Source organism: Zonotrichia leucophrys, chromosome Z (assembly GCF_028769735.1).
Source record: "Zonotrichia leucophrys gambelii isolate GWCS_2022_RI chromosome Z, RI_Zleu_2.0, whole genome shotgun sequence".
Taxonomy (NCBI): domain Eukaryota; kingdom Metazoa; phylum Chordata; class Aves; order Passeriformes; family Passerellidae; genus Zonotrichia; species Zonotrichia leucophrys.
This window is the reverse complement of record NC_088200.1, coordinates 249,244-265,651: the sequence shown is the minus strand read 5'-3', so window position 1 is coordinate 265,651 and position 16,408 is coordinate 249,244. Positions and strand designations below refer to the sequence as shown.

At 54.8% G+C, this 16,408-nt stretch overlaps 1 protein-coding gene across 1 annotated transcript; it reads left to right on the top strand.

Annotated features, from left to right (window-relative positions):
* Positions 1–1,457: 1,457 nt before the first annotated feature.
* Positions 1,458–14,429, top strand: FECH (ferrochelatase). Its single transcript, XM_064735597.1, has 11 exons — positions 1,458–1,544; positions 3,653–3,758; positions 5,685–5,804; positions 6,091–6,239; positions 8,365–8,499; positions 8,694–8,800; positions 10,003–10,101; positions 10,208–10,315; positions 10,648–10,812; positions 11,215–11,274; positions 11,524–14,429. Exons 1-11 carry the CDS (start codon positions 1,496–1,498, stop codon positions 11,656–11,658), a joined length of 1,233 nt encoding a protein of 410 aa, XP_064591667.1. The 5' UTR covers positions 1,458–1,495; the 3' UTR covers positions 11,659–14,429.
* The last annotated feature ends 1,979 nt before the right edge of the window (positions 14,430–16,408 follow it).

Sequence of the window (16,408 nt, the reverse complement as noted above, 5' to 3'; positions counted from 1 at the left end):
CCCCACTAATTAACTTAAAAGCATGAATTTTTTCTAATTTGGAGGGACCACCTCAGCTGCCCAGTGAAATGTGCTGGAGAGAATCAATGTGGTGCTGACTAAGGGAGCAGCCTGGACTTCTGGCACCAGGTAAAGACTTTATAAAATACTTTCCTTTTAGTGCCTGAAGTGATGGGAAGGCAGGAGTGTCAGGAAAACATCCCTTGTTTGGGATGAGTTCTCAGTCCTTAAACCTGACAGGGCTGAGCTGCTTTATAAAGGTTAAAGGCCTCCTTATCAGGGGAGCTGCTAGAGGAAGGCCTGAGCACTTAAGAAGTGCTCATGGAAGAGGCAGATCAGATAAGGAGCTTAAAAGGTGACCAGATGAAAGATGCTGTGGAACTTACCAGAGACTGCTGTGCAATTCCCTCACAGCTGGTGGAGAGAGGTGGGCTGGGATCTGGGAAAGATGCAGCAGCTGTTTGGAACGCAGGAGAACCTGCATTTATTTCCCTGCACAGGGAAAACAAGCCTGCAGAAGAGAAAAAATGTGTAATCAGAACTTGGATCTCATCCTCACTTTCATTTTCCTTCACAGTATCTCCAGAAAGTGAGATTGGTAATTGGATTAGGAACTGGTATACTGGGCTGGCAGTACTGGTTTCAGGACCTTTCAGCCATGTCCCTGGCAGCTTTGGGATGACTGTACTTTAGCTTTGATTAGATTACCACTCCTGACATGACTATTTTATATTTACCTGTGATAAAGTTTTCCTGGCCCTGCTTTGTAGGGCACTTTTGAGGAGCACGTGGTGCTGCCAGCCTTTGGCACCGAGGCTGGCTCTGCCCTCGGCCTGCTGAGACGTGGGATGCAGGCCACCCACATGTGCAGGGTAAGTGCTGTGGTGTTTGTTCCTCTGTGTTTCAATTGCAGTATCCTTATCATAGAATCATCAAGTCCAACCACCAACTTAGCACTACCTCTGGAATTCCTAAACCACTAAACCGCATCATCAGGTGCCAGATCCAGATGCTTTTTAAACACCTCCAGGGATGGTGACTCCACCATCTCCCTGGGCAGCCTTTTCCAGTGCCTGAATTCCAGTGCCTCAGTTTCTACTGGGAATGGAGGTTACCAGCTGAGCTCCGTGCTCCTGCACACTTGTGTCTGAGGGACGCAGAGCCGAACTCTCGTCTCTCATGCAATGCCCTCTGAGAAAGCCCCCTTCATTTTTTACAATAACATTTTAAATCTCTTTTTAGAAGATTTTGCAGTTTTAAAAAGTTTTGCAGTTTATAGCGTCACTTCAACCCGGGGATCACTCGCCTTTATTCCGTAGGACTCCACAGCGGCTACTGAGGGGAGCCGGGGCAGCGCCCCCTGCGGGACACCCGCCCCGGGCCCGCCGCCTGCGGTCGCCGGCCCGCCCCCTGGGCCGTGCGGGTGCCGGGGCGGTGCCGGGGCGGTGCCGGGGGCGGTGTGAGGCGAGGGGCGGCGGCGGGGCTGTCTGAGGGAATGCGAGCGGCCAAGATGGCTGCCGCTGCTGCCGCTGCCGCGCGTCACCGTGAGTGTGAGGGCGCCGCCGCGATGGCGGGAACGGGGGCCGGGGGCGGCGGGCGGCCTGAGGGCCGGCCGGACACCGCGGGCGCTGCGCGGGCGGGAGCGCCGCGGCACCGGCGGCACCGCGTTACACAACGCCCGAGAGGCGCCTTTCGTAACGCTGACCGCGCTGGGGCCGGCGGGGCCGCGGGGCCGGCGGGCTTACTGGGGCTGCGGGAGGGCTTCGCGGGGCTGCGCGCGGTGATGGCGGCGTCCCGCCACTGCGCTGAGGGGGCCGCGGGCGCGGGGTCTCCGCGGGCAGCCCGCAGGGCTCTGTCCGGCTGAGGCCAGCGCGCCCCGGCCCCGGCCGCAGCCCCGCCGCTCTGGTGCCCGCCGCGGAACCGCGCTCTGAAACAGCCGCTTTTCTGTGCGGCTCTGTCTGGTGCCCAGCCGCTCTCCCGTCTGTCTGAAGGGCTTGGTGCGGGGATGCTGCCGGGGCCGGTGCGGGCTGTGAGCCCGGGCTCAGCGCTGCCCTCCGGCCGCGCAGCGCTCGCTGTGTCCCTGCCCGGAGGCACTTTGGGCTTACCCACCCCGCTGCTCGCTTTAGACTTTGATACCTTAGTGCCGCTTTTAAAACATGTGAAAGAGCGCTTTTATCGATGCTCCATCAAGCTGGGATCGTACTCGTTGCACGTCTCACTCTGCGCTGTGTCCTTCATGATGCAGGTGGAAATGTGCCTTAACCTCAGCCTAAGTCAGACACTTGCAGGGTGTCCTGGGTCGGCAGGGACTCCTGGTCATTGATTCAGCTCCTGGCCCTGCACAGGGCACCCAGCAATGCCACCCTGTGCCTGAGAGCGTTATCCAAGCGCTCCTGGAGCTCTGGCAGCCTCGGGGCGCTGACCGTTCCCTGGGGAGCCTGGTCGGTGCCCAGCCACCCTCTAGGGCAGGAACAAGAGTTCTTACAGTGCAGAAGTATCAATGCAGCCATTGAAACTTCCCTTTTTATTGTTCCCTATAACTGGCATATAGTGCCAGCGCCTCAGAAAGCAATAACCCCAGAACTGGAAGTAAAAAATGATTATTGGAAAAGGACCTTCCAGGCATCAGCGATGCTTGAAGTTCTTTAGATTGCAGCCTTTTGTATCAGTGCAGATGCAGGCATCCACGGCTAGGCACTCGTGATCCCGAGTAAGAGGCTGGATTTGCAGGATGCGTTTTGTTGCCATTGATTTCAGCAGGTTTTGAGGCCGTTCAGCCTCTGTTCAGGAGGTTATTAGAGAGCTGTGAGCTGTAAGATGCTCTTCCCAGCGGGTGGGTCGGCTGCTGAGGAGCTCTGTGCTGTTGGGGCTGAATTGCTGCCGAGCTCCCGTGGTCTGACAGGGGAAATGTCGCACTGAACAATTGCCGGAGAGACGGGGATGCAGAATTTAACCTTATTTTTTTTTTCACCGTGAGCAATTCACACTATTTGTGTGCTAAAAGAATACCGTGTAATGACGATGAACTCCCGAGGAGAACGAAGTGTGCCTTTGAAAAGGCAGGCTGTAACCAGCTTGGAATTGTAGGGAGCTGTATGGAATATGGGTTGGAAGGAGCCTTAAGGATAATCTAGTTGTGTTTAGCTTCAGGGCTGAATAAGGAGATGCTGGAGTGAGTCCAGAGAAAGCCATGGAGATGCTCCAGGGCCGGAGCCCCTCTGCTCTGGAGCCAGCCTGGGGGAGCTGGGGGTGTTTAGCCTGGAGAAAAGAAGGATCCAGGGAGACCTCAGAGCCCTTTCCAGTGGCTAAAGGGGCTCCAGGGAGCTGGAGAGGGAGGGGGATGTGTGCAGACTTGTACATGGAGTCTGGAGTTGCTGCTCAGCATCCAAACAGGAGCAGATGTCTAACCTGCATTGTAGACACGGTGTGGAAATCCTGTCCTGTCTGGGATTAGCCCAGGTGTGTCTGACCCACAGGAGGAGTGACACAGTCTGACGCTTCTTCCTCAGGGTCAGCCCCTTGTTTCACCGGGTGTTTTGGAGTTATGATTGGAACTCACAGATGAGCAAGGCTTTGCTTTGGGTTTTGGAGTGCTGGGGGGTTTGTGTGCTCCCTGGGGGATCAGCACTGACAGGGCTGTGTCTCTCCGCAGTGCTGAGGAGCTGCAGCCAGCTGCGGGTGCCGCTGCGATGGAGAGGCCAGGCCACGGCGGCGGCGGTGACGGAGAGCGCGCGGCCGCGGGAGCAGCCCCAGGAGCGGTGGGTCTGGGTGTGTGTGTGCCCTGTGGGTGTGTGGGTGTGTATGAGGTGTGTGCGCCCTGTGAGTGTGTATGAGGTGTGTGTGCCCTGTGGGTGTGTATGAGGTGTGTGTGCCCTGTGTGTGTGTATGAGGTGTGTGTGCCCTGTGGGTGTGTATGAGGTGTGTGTGCCCTGTGGGTGTGTATGAGGTGTGTGTGCCCTGTGTGTGTGTGCCCTGTGGGTGTGTATGAGGTGTGTGTGCTCTGTGGGTGTGTATGAGGTGTGTGTGCCCTGTGGGTGTGTGTGTGCCCTGTGGGTGTGTATGAGTGTGTGTGCCCTGTGGGTGTGTATGAGGTGTGTGTGCCCTGTGGGTGTGTGTGTGCCCCGTGGTTGTGTATGAGTGTGTGTGCCCCGTGTGGGTGTGTATGAGGTGTGTGTGCTCTGTGTGTGTGCCCTGTGGGTGTGTATGAGGTGTGTGTGCCCTGTGTGTGTGTATGAGGTGCGTGTGCCCTGTGGGTGTGTATGAGGTGTGTGTGCTCTGTGTGTGTGTGCCCTGTGGGTGTGTATGAGGTGTGTGTGCCCTGTGTGTGTGTATGAGGTGTGTGTGCTCTGTGTGTGTGTGCCCTGTGTGTGTGTATGAGGTGTGTGTGCCCTGTGGGTGTGTGTGCCCTGTGGGTGTGTGTGCCCTGTGTGTGTGTATGAGGTGTGTGTGCCCTGTGTGTGTGTATGAGGTGTGTGTGCTCTGTGTGTGTGTATGAGGTGTGTGTGCTCTGTGTGTGTGTGCCCTGTGGGTGTGTATGAGGTGTGTGTGCCCTGTGTGTGTGTATGAGGTGTGTGTGCTCTGTGTGTGTGTGCCCTGTGGGTGTGTATGAGGTGTGTGTGCCCTGTGGGTGTGTATGAGGTGTGTGTGCTCTGTGTGTGTGCGGGCCCCGCCTGTCCCGATAGCCGGGCTGGGCTGCTGTGTGTGTGTGATTGTCTATCTGCCTGCCTGCACTCAGCCTGCTGGGCAGGGACAGCCCTGCTCCTGCACAGCCCCTGAGCCAGGCCCTTGTCAGGCCTGAGGTGCTGCAGGAGCAGTGCAGGGACATTCATTGTCATCACTGTCCATTGTCATCCTGCTTCCTGGGTCTCGTTCCTTCTGATACGCACTCCAGCAGAAAGGGAATGGAAGCTGAGGTCCCGAAACACTGGGGCAGGCCTGGCTCCTCTCAGTGCCCTGCTGTGAGACTTTGGCCTTAACAAAAGGGCAAAGCTCCCTGTGCAACCTGAACCATCTGCTGGGGAACTGAGAGACTGATCTCTGGGCTCCCTTGGGCAGGGCAAACAATTCCATGGGGAAATTGGCTGCTGATCACAACTCTCACCCATTCTGTAAATGCTGATACCACCATCTGTGCTGCTGTGCCCTGTGGGACGTGATCCTTACAACAGTGTGCCAGACCTGCACCCAGATAGAAAATCCATTCTGGAAAAGCCCAACCCAAACACAACTGGCCCTGCAATGGATTGGTGTGTAGAAAGGCTCCTTGCTGCTGTCAGTGCTGCAGGAGATGAGATGTGTCCCCACAGTAATGAAGACAAAGACTTGTGTGAGTGGCTCATTTGCTTTCCGGGGAAGCTGCTGCTTGGTTTGGTTGGAATGCACAGCTGAGACCCTGTTTTATAACCTCCTCAGAGCCAGCAGCCGTGAGACAGCTTTCTTAGTGTGTTTCCAGCTAAAGTCTGTGTTACAAAGTGGTTTCCTTTTAAAAAAGCAAAGATCATGTAGATACTTGTGTCTGGCCATTCCTGTTTCTAGTGCAAGTGTTTACATAAGCAGGAGGAGCCTTGGGATAGGAGCTGCCTTTGCAAAAGGCAAATGTGGGAGGATGAGCTGGCTGTTTTGTCATTGTAATAAAAATACAAGCAGTGGGTCACTAGGATTGGGAATCTCTCTTGTTTTCCTAGGAAACCTAAGACAGGGATCTTGATGTTGAACATGGGAGGCCCGGAGCGGCTGGACGACGTCCACGATTTCCTGCTGCGTCTCTTCCTGGACAGGGATCTGATGACCCTTCCCGTTCAGAAGTGAGGAGCACTGGGATCTGCTGTGGTACAGGCGGTGTTGGGTGTTGCTGGGAATATTTCCTTCTGTGGAGGGCAGCACTCCCCGCGAGAGCAGTCAGTGCAGGGGACGGTGCTGGAGCCCTCTGGGTCGGGCGTGCCGTGGCTGTTCTGTGTTAGCTGCAGGCCGAGGTGTGGGCAGGGTGGTGGAGCAGGCAGCAGACAAGCCATGCTGCATTAGGCAGAGGCTGCAGGGCAGAGCGCGGGAGGGGGCTCGGGCTGGCTGGTAACACGCCCCTCTCTGCTGCAGCAAGCTGGCCCCGCTGATCGCCAGGCGCCGCACGCCCAAGATCCAGGAGCAGTACAGCCGCATCGGCGGCGGCTCCCCCATCAAGAAGTGGACGGCGCTGCAGGGAGAGGGCATGGTGAAGCTGCTGGACAGCATGTCTCCTGGCACTGGTACTGCTCTGCTCCCATGGGCTGCTTCTGCTCTCGGGCTCGGCTGCTGTTTGCTGCAAAGCAGCTTTGGCTGCCTGGTTTCCTCGTGGGGCGGTGTGCGTTCCCTCCCTGCTGGGAAATCCCGTGGCAGAGACAGTGCAGGAGGGATTCCATTCATTGTGAGGTTGTTATGGAAGGCTGGGCTCAGGGAGCCACCCCTGTCTCTCCCGTGACCATGGGAAGATGGCTGTGGCAGACTCAGTGTGTTATTTTCAGGTGCCACGAGTGTCCCTCGGTGTGTGGCACTGCCAGGCACCGTGCCTTGCCCTGTGAGCCCTGCTGGGGCCTGAGCAGGCCTGCACTGAGGACAAGTGGCTGAGGCCGAGAGGGGAGGAAAGGGGAATGTATTTCATGTGAGCACCAAGGTGGGCGTGGGAGGGGGGCTCAGAGTGCTGTTCTCAGCAGCTGCTGCAGGGCTGAGAGGAGCACAGCTGGAGCACAGACAGGGCTTTGTAGATGGGCAGTGCAGGGCAGGCTGAGCGATAGCAGCGAGCCCCACCCAGGACACTGCAGGAGATAAGGCTGGGCAGCTTGGCTGGCAGGGAAGGAGATGCTCTCTTGTGGTGGAAAACCTTCAAACGTGAGTACAGCCTCCTTGCCCTGTCTCTGTGTCACAGAGTCCCTCCCAGCAGGGATGGCTGGCATGGGATGGCCTGTGCCACTGTGCCTGCTAGCATCAGTTTGAGCTGGGGTCCCTGCAGGTGCAGTCAGAGCCTGAGGCCTGCTGTGTCACCCGAGGCAGGAGTGCCCTTGGAGCAGCAGCCCTGAAGGGTCAGCCTCGCAGCAGGTTCTGCAGATAAGGCTTGGGAGGTTTATCTGCTTTTCCCAGTGTCCCGCTCCCACTTGCTTTTGTTTGGTGACCACTCTCTGTGCAGTCACACCCTTCTCTGGGCACCTCTCCCACCTGATAAGTCCTCTGGAGGCTCCTTTTTGACTTGACAGCGGCTGCAGTTTAACAATAGAATGTGCTGAGCGCTATTGTTTAAACAGCCTGTGCACAGACACCAGCACCTCTCTTTGCTGCCCATGCCCTGGACAAAACCTGGCACTGGGAGGGCATTGCTTCCAGGCTGGCTGCGTTCCTCCCAAAATGTCCTTTGCCAGGTTAAACTCCTCCAGTCCCTGCTGTGGTCAGTCAGACTGCTGTCCTTATTGCCATTCAGAGATGTTAATGGGCTTACTGGCTCAAGGGCTCCTGAAGTTGGGTCTTTATTTGCTGCTGCTCCCAGCTGGGAGCTCCCCTGCCTCCTGCAGAGAGCTGGGGCTGACTGAACCTGTTTCTGAATCCTGCACAAATGTACGGAGTGGAGCCCAAGCACGGGACATCTGCTTCCTTCAGAAACCTGATAAATGTTAGTTCAGAGCCACTGACCTGGAAACCCTGACAAAGAAACTTTGCTTTTGTTCTCCTAAGAACCTCTGTCCTCCACTTAAAAAAACAAACCAGCCTGCTTCCCGTCCCTAACCAAGCCATGCTCCCAAAGCTGGCACCCAAAAGATTGGAGATAAAAAAAGGAGGAACCTGAGGTGTCCTCAGGGAGAATGACATTGCTGCCAGAATTAGGTGTTAAAGCCATGCAGCTTTTTATGAAAGCCCTCCAGATTCAGGGTGGGAGAGCCCGTGTCCCTGGTTCACTGCTCTGCTGCTTGGGTGCCGTCAGAGCAGGCGTGCAGGGCAGGGAGGGCAGCTGGGGCTGTGAGGGCATCGGGGTGTTCATTCAGCTTCTGCTACTGACACTGTTTTACCTTTATGTCCTTAAAACCAGCACTTGCCCTGTGAGGCACCGGGGCTCTGTCCAGCCTGGGAACTGTGCCTCTGCTAAGGGCAGGAGAAGCAGGCAAGTGATGCTCCTGCAGAAGCAAACCATACTATAAATCACTTCTAAATCCTAATCACAGCCCAGCGAGGTACCAGAAATGTGCTTACATGGCAGAGCTTTACCAAAGCAGCCAGGAAATACCAGCAGGTTAATGTCAGAAAACACCATCAGGTTAATGTCAGCAGTCCAGCCCGCTGTTCTGTGTGTGACGTGTGACAATGTGTTTCTGTGACTCTCCCTGTCCCTGCCCTGCCGTGTGTGTGCAGCCCCTCACAAGTACTACATCGGGTTCCGCTACGTGCACCCGCTGACCGAGGAGGCCGTGGAGCAGATGGAGAGGGACGGCATCCAGAGGGCCATCGCCTTCACGCAGTACCCCCAGTACAGCTGCTCCACCACAGGTGAGCCCTGGGCTGTGGGGCAGCCGTGGGAGCTCTGGCCAGCCGGCTGTGCTGTGTGAGCTGCGGTGTAATTGTTCCCACTGGAGACCCTCAGCTCTGATTTACGGCTGGGTTTTAATTAGGCAGCATTTTAAAATATGATTACAGCTTGCTGGTGGCCTGGCTGAACGTGTGTTGTGAATCCTCTGTTTCAGGAAGCAGTTTAAATGCCATTTATCGCTACTATAACCAGAGAGGGGAGAAGCCCAAGATGAAGTGGAGCATAATTGACCGATGGCCCACACATCCCCTTCTCATTCAGGTGTGGATCTGAAGTTATACATTTTCCTTTAAAATATAGAAACAAATACTGAGGGAGGATAACAGGAAGGCTTCAATCTGAGGGTGCATTTTAGCTGTGTGATGAAATGGGTCTTGTCTGTCATGTCTGAAATTACAGGAGGAGAGTTATGTCATGCCCCATGCTTTGGCAGGATAATGTGTGAAAGCAAACACTGTGCACCTCCTGATTTAAAAGCTGGGGGATGTTACCCTAATGGTGGTGGCTGCAAGGAGCCTCTGCAGGCCATTAGTGCTCAGGGCAGCAGGACATGGGAATGCTGGTGACACTCCTGACACACTGAGTGTGGTGCACACTGGGGAATTTGGGAGTGCTCAGGGCAGCAGGGACATGGGAGTGCTGGTGACACTCCTGACACACTGAGTGTGTGCACACTGGGGAATTTGGGAGTGCTCAGGGCAGCAGGGACATGGGAATGCTGGTGACACACTGAGTGTGGTGCACACTGGGGGAATTTGGGAATGCTCAGGGCAGCAGGGCATGGGAGTGCTGGTGACACACTGAGTGTGGTGCACACTGGGGAATTTGGGATGCTCAGGGCAGCAGGACATGGGAATGCTGGTGACACACTGAGTGTGGTGCACACTGGGGAATTTGGGAGTGCTCAGGGCAGCAGGACATGGGAGTGCTGGTGACACTCCTGACACACTGAGTGTGGTGCACACTGGGGAATTTGGGAGTGCTCAGGGCAGCAGGACATGGGAATGCTGGTGACACACTGAGTGTGGTGCACACTGGGGAATTTGGGAGTGCCTAAGGCAGCAGGGACATGGGAATGCTGGTGACTCTGCTGACACACTGAGTGTGGTGCACACTGGGGAATTTGGGAGTGCTCAGGGCAGCAGGGACATGGGAATGCTGCTGACACACTGAGTGTGGTGCACACTGGGGAATTTGGGAGTGCTCAGGGCAGCAGGGACATGGGAATGCTGGTGACTCTGCTGACACACTGAGTGTGGTGCACACTGGGGAATTTGGGAGTGCTCAGGGCAGCAGGACATGGGAATGCTGGTGACTCTGCTGACACACTGAGTGTGGTGCACACTGGGGAATTTGGGAGTGCCTAAGCCAGCAGGGACACGGGAGCTGCCTGTGTGCATCCCTGAGAGCAGGGATGCCCGCAGTGCTCCCCACTCAGGGTTTGTTTGTGTTTCCCTGAGCAGTGCTTTGCCGATCACATCCAGAAGGAGCTGAACCTGTTCCCGCCAGACAAAAGGAAAGAGGTGGTCATCCTCTTCTCAGCGCACTCGCTGCCCATGTCTGTGAGTTACCCAGGGCAGGGCGTGGGCACACAGTGTGGCAGTGCCAGGCAGGCCTGGTCCTTCCCGGGGTGTTCACCGTGCCAAAGGTGCGCTGTGCTTGGTGCAGGTGGTGAACCGTGGAGATCCCTACCCTCAGGAAGTGGGAGCTACTGTCCAGAGGGTCATGGAGAAGCTCAACTACTCCAACCCTTACAGGCTGGTGTGGCAGTCCAAGGTAAGTGCTCAGGGGAGCTGAGCAGACAAAGCCTGTGCAGGGTCTCACTGGGCTGGAAAAAATACACCTTTACTTACAGTTTTGGTTATTTTCTTCAGTCTTGTTCAGGCCAGCCCACGTTCTATTCCTTTGAGATGTAATGGTGGGAAGTGTGTCTTCATTAAACATTCAGTGGAGAGAGTGAGAAGTACAACCAGAAGCAGGGAAATAAAAAATAACTGTTTGTATCCCACCCATAACCTGCTCTGTCATGCTGCCTAAGGAAATGTGGGTGCTCTTTGTAAGAATGATTTAATGAGTGTTTTCCCTTTATTTCTGCCTTTTTGCTCCAGGTTGGACCAATGCCCTGGCTTGGTCCCCAGACAGACGAGACCATTAAGGGCCTGTGCCAGCGAGGAAAGAAGAACATGCTGCTGGTCCCAATAGCATTTACCAGTGACCACATTGAGACTCTGTATGAGCTGGACATCGAGTATGCCCAGGTTTTGGCCAACGAGGTCAGTGCTCTGTGGGTTGGGTCCCTGCTCTGAAATTATTTCTCCTGGGTTCCAATTTGCTTTGTAGTTGCTTCTTGCAATATTATTTGGGGTTAGCTTTGTTTTCCTGTAAATCAAAAATTAACCTGAACTGGCTTAACCACAAAACAGGTGGGAGTTTGTCTTTCTAGATTTAGGTGTTTAAACCATTACAAATATCGCTCAAAAACAATGAGTCATTTTCATTCATTCAGTGAATGAATGACAACACAATGTAATGTTGCCCCATAGTAATTTTTGCTGTGATACTGCATTTAATCCACTCATTTTGGGGTGACTTCTTAATGACGTGGGAAGATTTTGGAGGCTACTCAGTGAAGGATCAGAACAGGTTTAACTTTTTCCTCCCTGTTTTTAATTCAGTGTGGAGTTGAAAACATCAGAAGAGCGGAGTCTCTCAATGGAAACCCACTCTTCTCCAAGGTGTGTGCCATGCTGCAGTGGCTGTACAGGTTTGCAGTTGTGTTTCCTGCTGGGTGTGGGTGTTTTCAGGTGGCTTTAGGGCATTTTGAGTTTCAGAGGAGCGTGGAACCCCGTGTAGCTGATGTGCCCAGCACGGAGGGGTTCCTCATGCAGCAGTTTGTGCGCTTTGGTCACAAGGGGTGCCCACCTTGGGCTGGGGGCACTGCACAGCTGGATTTGCTGCCTCTGACGTGTCCCCCCTCCCCGCAGGCCCTGGCAGACCTGGTGTGCTCCCACCTGCAGTCCAACGAGGTGTGCTCGCGGCAGCTGACGCTGTGCTGCCCGCTGTGCGTCAACCCCGTGTGCCGGGAGGCCAAGGCGTTCTTCAGCAGCCAGCCCCTGTGAGCAGCCAGCAGGGCACGCACGGCCTGCTCGGGGCATCCTTCTGCAGTGTCCTTGGGTTGTAGGAAGTGGGGAGATCAGGGCATTTATCCTGTCAGGCGTGAGGAGATCTCCTGTCATCCGACCCCGATGGGACTTATTGTGAGCCCAGCAGGACGCACTGAAAATCCTACACAGCTTTCCTACAGTTAGCTTCTATTTCTATGCAGGGATTTATTGTGTGCGGGGTGGTCAGGAGCTCGTTAACTTGGCCAGGTTGAAGGTGCACTGATTTTGGTTTTGCTTGAGGTGCAGTGTCAGCAGCACAGTCTGTTGTCTGTTCTGAGAGGGACTTTGCAGCTGGCTTTGGAGACTTTGGAGATCAGGTTACTTCTAGTGCTTTTTAATAAGGTGTGTATGTGTATATATTGTTTTTCTTTTTTTTTTTTTTTAGAGCATAAAGATAAGGCTTTGTTTTGTTTTGGTTTTCTCCTGCCGGAAACTTCCTGTGAAAGCTTAGCTGGGATAGTAGAACGCACAAAACTTGTTTACATTTTCTAGGAAAAACATTTTCATTATCTGCAGGAAAGTATTTGAAGAGTATAAATTGAAAGGAATTAGGGAATTAGCCTGCTTGGGTGATACTGGAGAATTTGCTCCATTGAAACTGCGTGTTTCAAGTCTAGCCAGGAGCATGTGTGGAAACATGTTGGCTTATCTGTTAAGCAGAATGAGTTTTTATTTTTATTAAAAAAGGGCTTTTTCTGTTCGGTGAAGTAAATGTAGGAAGTCAGGCGTGTTCTCCAGGAGGTTTATAGACCCACTCTGTGCTTTCTACTGTGCCACAGTGCTGTGGCTGTGTGGGGTGCCTATGGAGTGCCGTGGGTAGGACTGATCTGGCTGGATTGCTGATGCTCAAACGATGGGTCAGGAGTGGTTTGGCTCTCAGCTGCAGGTGCCTGGGCACAGGAGGCTGCCAGCCCCAGCAGGGCCGTGCTGCAGGGCCCTGGCACCGGCCGTGCCCCCTCCTGCCCACCTGCCTGCAAAGCTGTGACCGTGGCACTGAGCCCTGCGTGGGGCAGCCTGCTGGCACCTCCTTGGGCACCCGTTTACTTGATGTCCTTAGCACTGAAATGCCAGGCCTGGGCACTGCAGGCTGGTTCCTGGGAAGCGGATGCCGTGCTGCTCAGCCAGGCTGATGTGCTCAGCAGTTTGCACCCCAGGTCCTTGGGGAACAGGGTGTTTGTTTAAAGAGAGAAGAGGCCTCCTGTGGTGTGTCAGGGGTCTGTCCCGTTCTGGTTTGTTGCTGGAATCAAGGATGGGGTACCAAAGGAACGGGTGGATCCCGTGCTGAGCACCCATGGAGTGCTGAAATCCCAAATACCTCTGGAGAGCTGCTTGCTCCACTGCCATACCTGCTTCCCAGGGTGAGACACACTGAGATTCCTCAGTGCCAGAACCTCCTGCAGCACCCTGCTCCCCACACAAAGTCTTCCTTGAGCCCTCATGCCTGTGCCTGTTTCAGTGGCAGGGAGCCAGGAGCTTCTCTCCTCCCTCCTCTCCCTCCCCCTGGGCGCTGCTCGCACCCTGGGCAGGGAACAGGAGCACCAATGTCCAGGATGTCTGGGAACACTGGCCTTACACCTCTCCTTGATAAAGAACTTCCTCTGTTTCACCTCTCTGCGTGACACCTTGGGATCAGTGCAAAGCAGTGAAATCTTCCTGCCCACTCCTGTTTCCCCACAGCTGGGGGGAACGTGGACCTTCAGGTGGTCCAGGCTGCGACCACCACATTCACAAGTGTGGAAAGCAGAGGTTAACATCACATGAACCTTGTGGTATTATAAATACAGCTGGCTTTTCATTTTCATACTGGAGAGAGTCCTGTAAATACTAGCTGGCACTGATTCTGAGGCATTACATTTGTCCCCAGTAATAAAAGGTACTTAAAATTCACTTTTGAGTGTTCTAACCACAAGCGGGATAATTACTCTGTTGCTGCTATTACAGCATCATGTGGAAATCACTTAATTTCCCAGCTTTTATCAGATGGAGCCTGTCTCACAGAGCTGGTGGTGCTGCTTGCTGTCAGAGGGTGGTTCTCTCAAGGTTTCTGAGGGGTTCCTCGTCTCCCAGGCCGATGGCCCGCGGGTTGGGTGAGTGTGTGCCCTGAGGAGAGATGGATCCGTGGTGCAGGCGCCTTCCTGAGCCCTGTCAGAGCTGTGTCCCCCTGAGTTTGCAGCTCACCCAGCGCTGTGGAGCTCTGGCCTCAGGATATCGACTGGAAATTGGGGAGTTAGGAACAGCCCGTGGTGTCCTGAGGGAAGAAATGGGAGGGAAAGGGGTGAGCTTGTTTTCCTGCTTTAACACTCTGCAGTTTGGCTTATTTTTTCATGATTGAGTGGATTTTTCTTTTTGAGTGTGTTTTTAAGCTGTCCCTGGGTCCTCGCTGCATTTCAGAGAAGGTGCTGTGGCGCCAGAGGGGTGTGGGTGGTGGCAGAGCCGGGCTCCTGCTGTCCCCTGGCATGGGGTGGCACAGCTGGGCTCGGTGGGGCCTGGAAGCTCAGGGAGTTCTCCCTTCCCACCACCATCACCTTGGAGAGCCAGCTGCAGGCCAGAGCAGCTCCTCTGGCTCTGTTAATGCCACATGTGTGCAGAGCCTTGCTTTCGGCCTGACATATGCATTTCACATTGACCAAGGACTTCCATTTGATGTAGCACAGCAAATTTGGATACTCCTTCTGTGTGTCATTTGCCATAAGGATGGAATTCCAATTAAAGTTCTTTTGAGGAAATACCTGAGCTGTGTGTCCTTGTAAGAGCCCTTCCTGCTGGTGTGTGAAGGTGTCTGCCCCTCTGGTGTCAGGCTGGGGTGAGTGACACCCCCTCAAGGACTGAATGAGGGATTTGCCCTGGTGTGGGATCCCACCTGATGGATAATTTATTCTGGTCCCTGTTAGCGGTCTCTGGGCAGCTCCTTGCTGATGTTGCTAATTAAGTGCCGGATTGATTATTTTCTAGAGCAGGGATTGGGGATGTTAAGCTGATCCATTAGTGATGGGGGGAGCAGGATGCCAGCCCAGCCCAGTGGAAGGTGGGCAGTGTGAGCAGAGCAGTGATGGTGCTTCTGCCCTTCTGGAACCTCAGTCCTGGCTTTGCTGGGTTACCTTTGAGGGGGGATTGGCTGTGTCAGCCTGGCAGAACTTTGGCAATGCCGTATTTGAATCCACAACAGTCTCTGACAATGTGGAAGCACTTTTCCTCTTTTCCTTCCCTCCCTCTTTCTGAAGGGTCACTCTCCACCTGCCTTCCTGCTTGGCCATGGGTTTGTTGTGTTTCCAGGAGCAAATTCCTGGGGCTGTATGAGCTGTGCTGTGTCTCCCATGCTCTGTGGAAGTACTTGTGTCCAGCAGCACAACCTGATTTGGCTGTCACTCGGCATTTCAAGCCCTACTTCTGCCTGTAGAGCACGGGGATTTGCAAATTTGGACCAGGTCTAAAACCTGCCTTTTGTCTTCCTGCTAAATTTGTGCTCAGCACTAAGTGCCAGGAAGAGGTTATTTAATCTGAGTCCATTGGCCTGGCTGATGAGCATCCTTGCCATGACTCTGGAGATGGATTGTCTGTCCAGAGAGGGATCATCTCCACACACACAGCCTTTGATCCCCGGGCTCAGAGCTTGCTCCTGCGGCACCTGAGCCCCACAGGCCCCACCAGGCCACCAAGTGGGGAGGGAGGGATTGCTCCTTCCCACCCCAGAGCTGTGCAGGGCAGGCTTGGAGCACTGCCCTGGTGGGAGCTGTCCCTGCCCCTGGATGTCTGTCGGCTCTGTTCCAGCCAGCCCGGGGCTCTGTGAGTCGCTGGAGGTGCTGCTGTGCCGCCGTGGCTCACCGGCAGGGAAAGGGACGCAGATCTGGGGCCTGGCAGTTCCTGGAATGACGCAGAGCGCTGCTGCAGTCTCCTGTCATCTTTAGGGATGATCCATGGCGTGTGAACATCTCCCGCTCTCGAGGCCTAATTGCGTTTCTCCAGCCAGCAGGGGCAGTTCCAAGGCAGCTTAAACGAGCACTTAAGGGATAATGCTGGGAGCACTCGGGGGGGGCTCTGTGCCCAGGCTGGGCTCCTCACAGCCAGCTCCCCCAGTGCTTTTATCCGGAGTTATCGGGCTCCTCACAGCCAGCTCTGTCATTGGGCTCCTCACAGCCAGCTCCCCATTGGGCTCCTCACAGCCAGCTCCCCCAGCGCTTTTATCCCAGAGTTATTGGGCTCCTCACAGCCAGCTCCCCCAGCGCTTTTATCCCAGAGTTATCGGGCCATTAGGGTTCTCTTTTACTGCCCTGGAGTTCTCGTGCTGTCAGGCGGGAGGGGAGGGAGCTGTAACACGACCCAAAGTGGTCTTGTATGTTTTAATCTGCTGGTTTAATACCTTATGGCTTCCTGCCATTATCCCTTTCTGAGCCGGACCCTGGAGTCGCTCCTGGAGCTTTGCAGGCAGCTTCCAGAGGGTTTCTGCAGTTTCTGGCAGGCAGAGCTGGCCTCGGCTTGCTCTCTGTGTGTGTGGGCACTGGTGACAGATGTTCCCACCTGGTGATCCCGCTGTGCTATCCTGCCACGCTGCCTATTCCAAGGTGGTTTTTTTTTGTCCTGGCTGTTTTCCTTCAGCACCCCCATCCCCACGTGTGCTGCAAATCAGTGGCATTGCACAAGCTCCTGCTGTTTTCCTCCAAAGAAACCCACTTTCCTCACCCTGACCTGCTGTTGGTGTGCAGCTTAG

Coding starts and splice junctions, on each gene's coding strand:
- FECH (XM_064735597.1), top strand. CDS start 1,496: ATGCGAGCGGCCAAGATGGCTGCCGCTGCTGCCGCTGCCGCGCGTCAC. Junction 10,102..10,207: donor CGCACTCGCTGCCCATGTCT/GTGAGTTACCCA, acceptor TGCTTGGTGCAG/GTGGTGAACCGTGGAGATCC. Junction 10,813..11,214: donor CCCAGGTTTTGGCCAACGAG/GTCAGTGCTCTG, acceptor TTTTTAATTCAG/TGTGGAGTTGAAAACATCAG.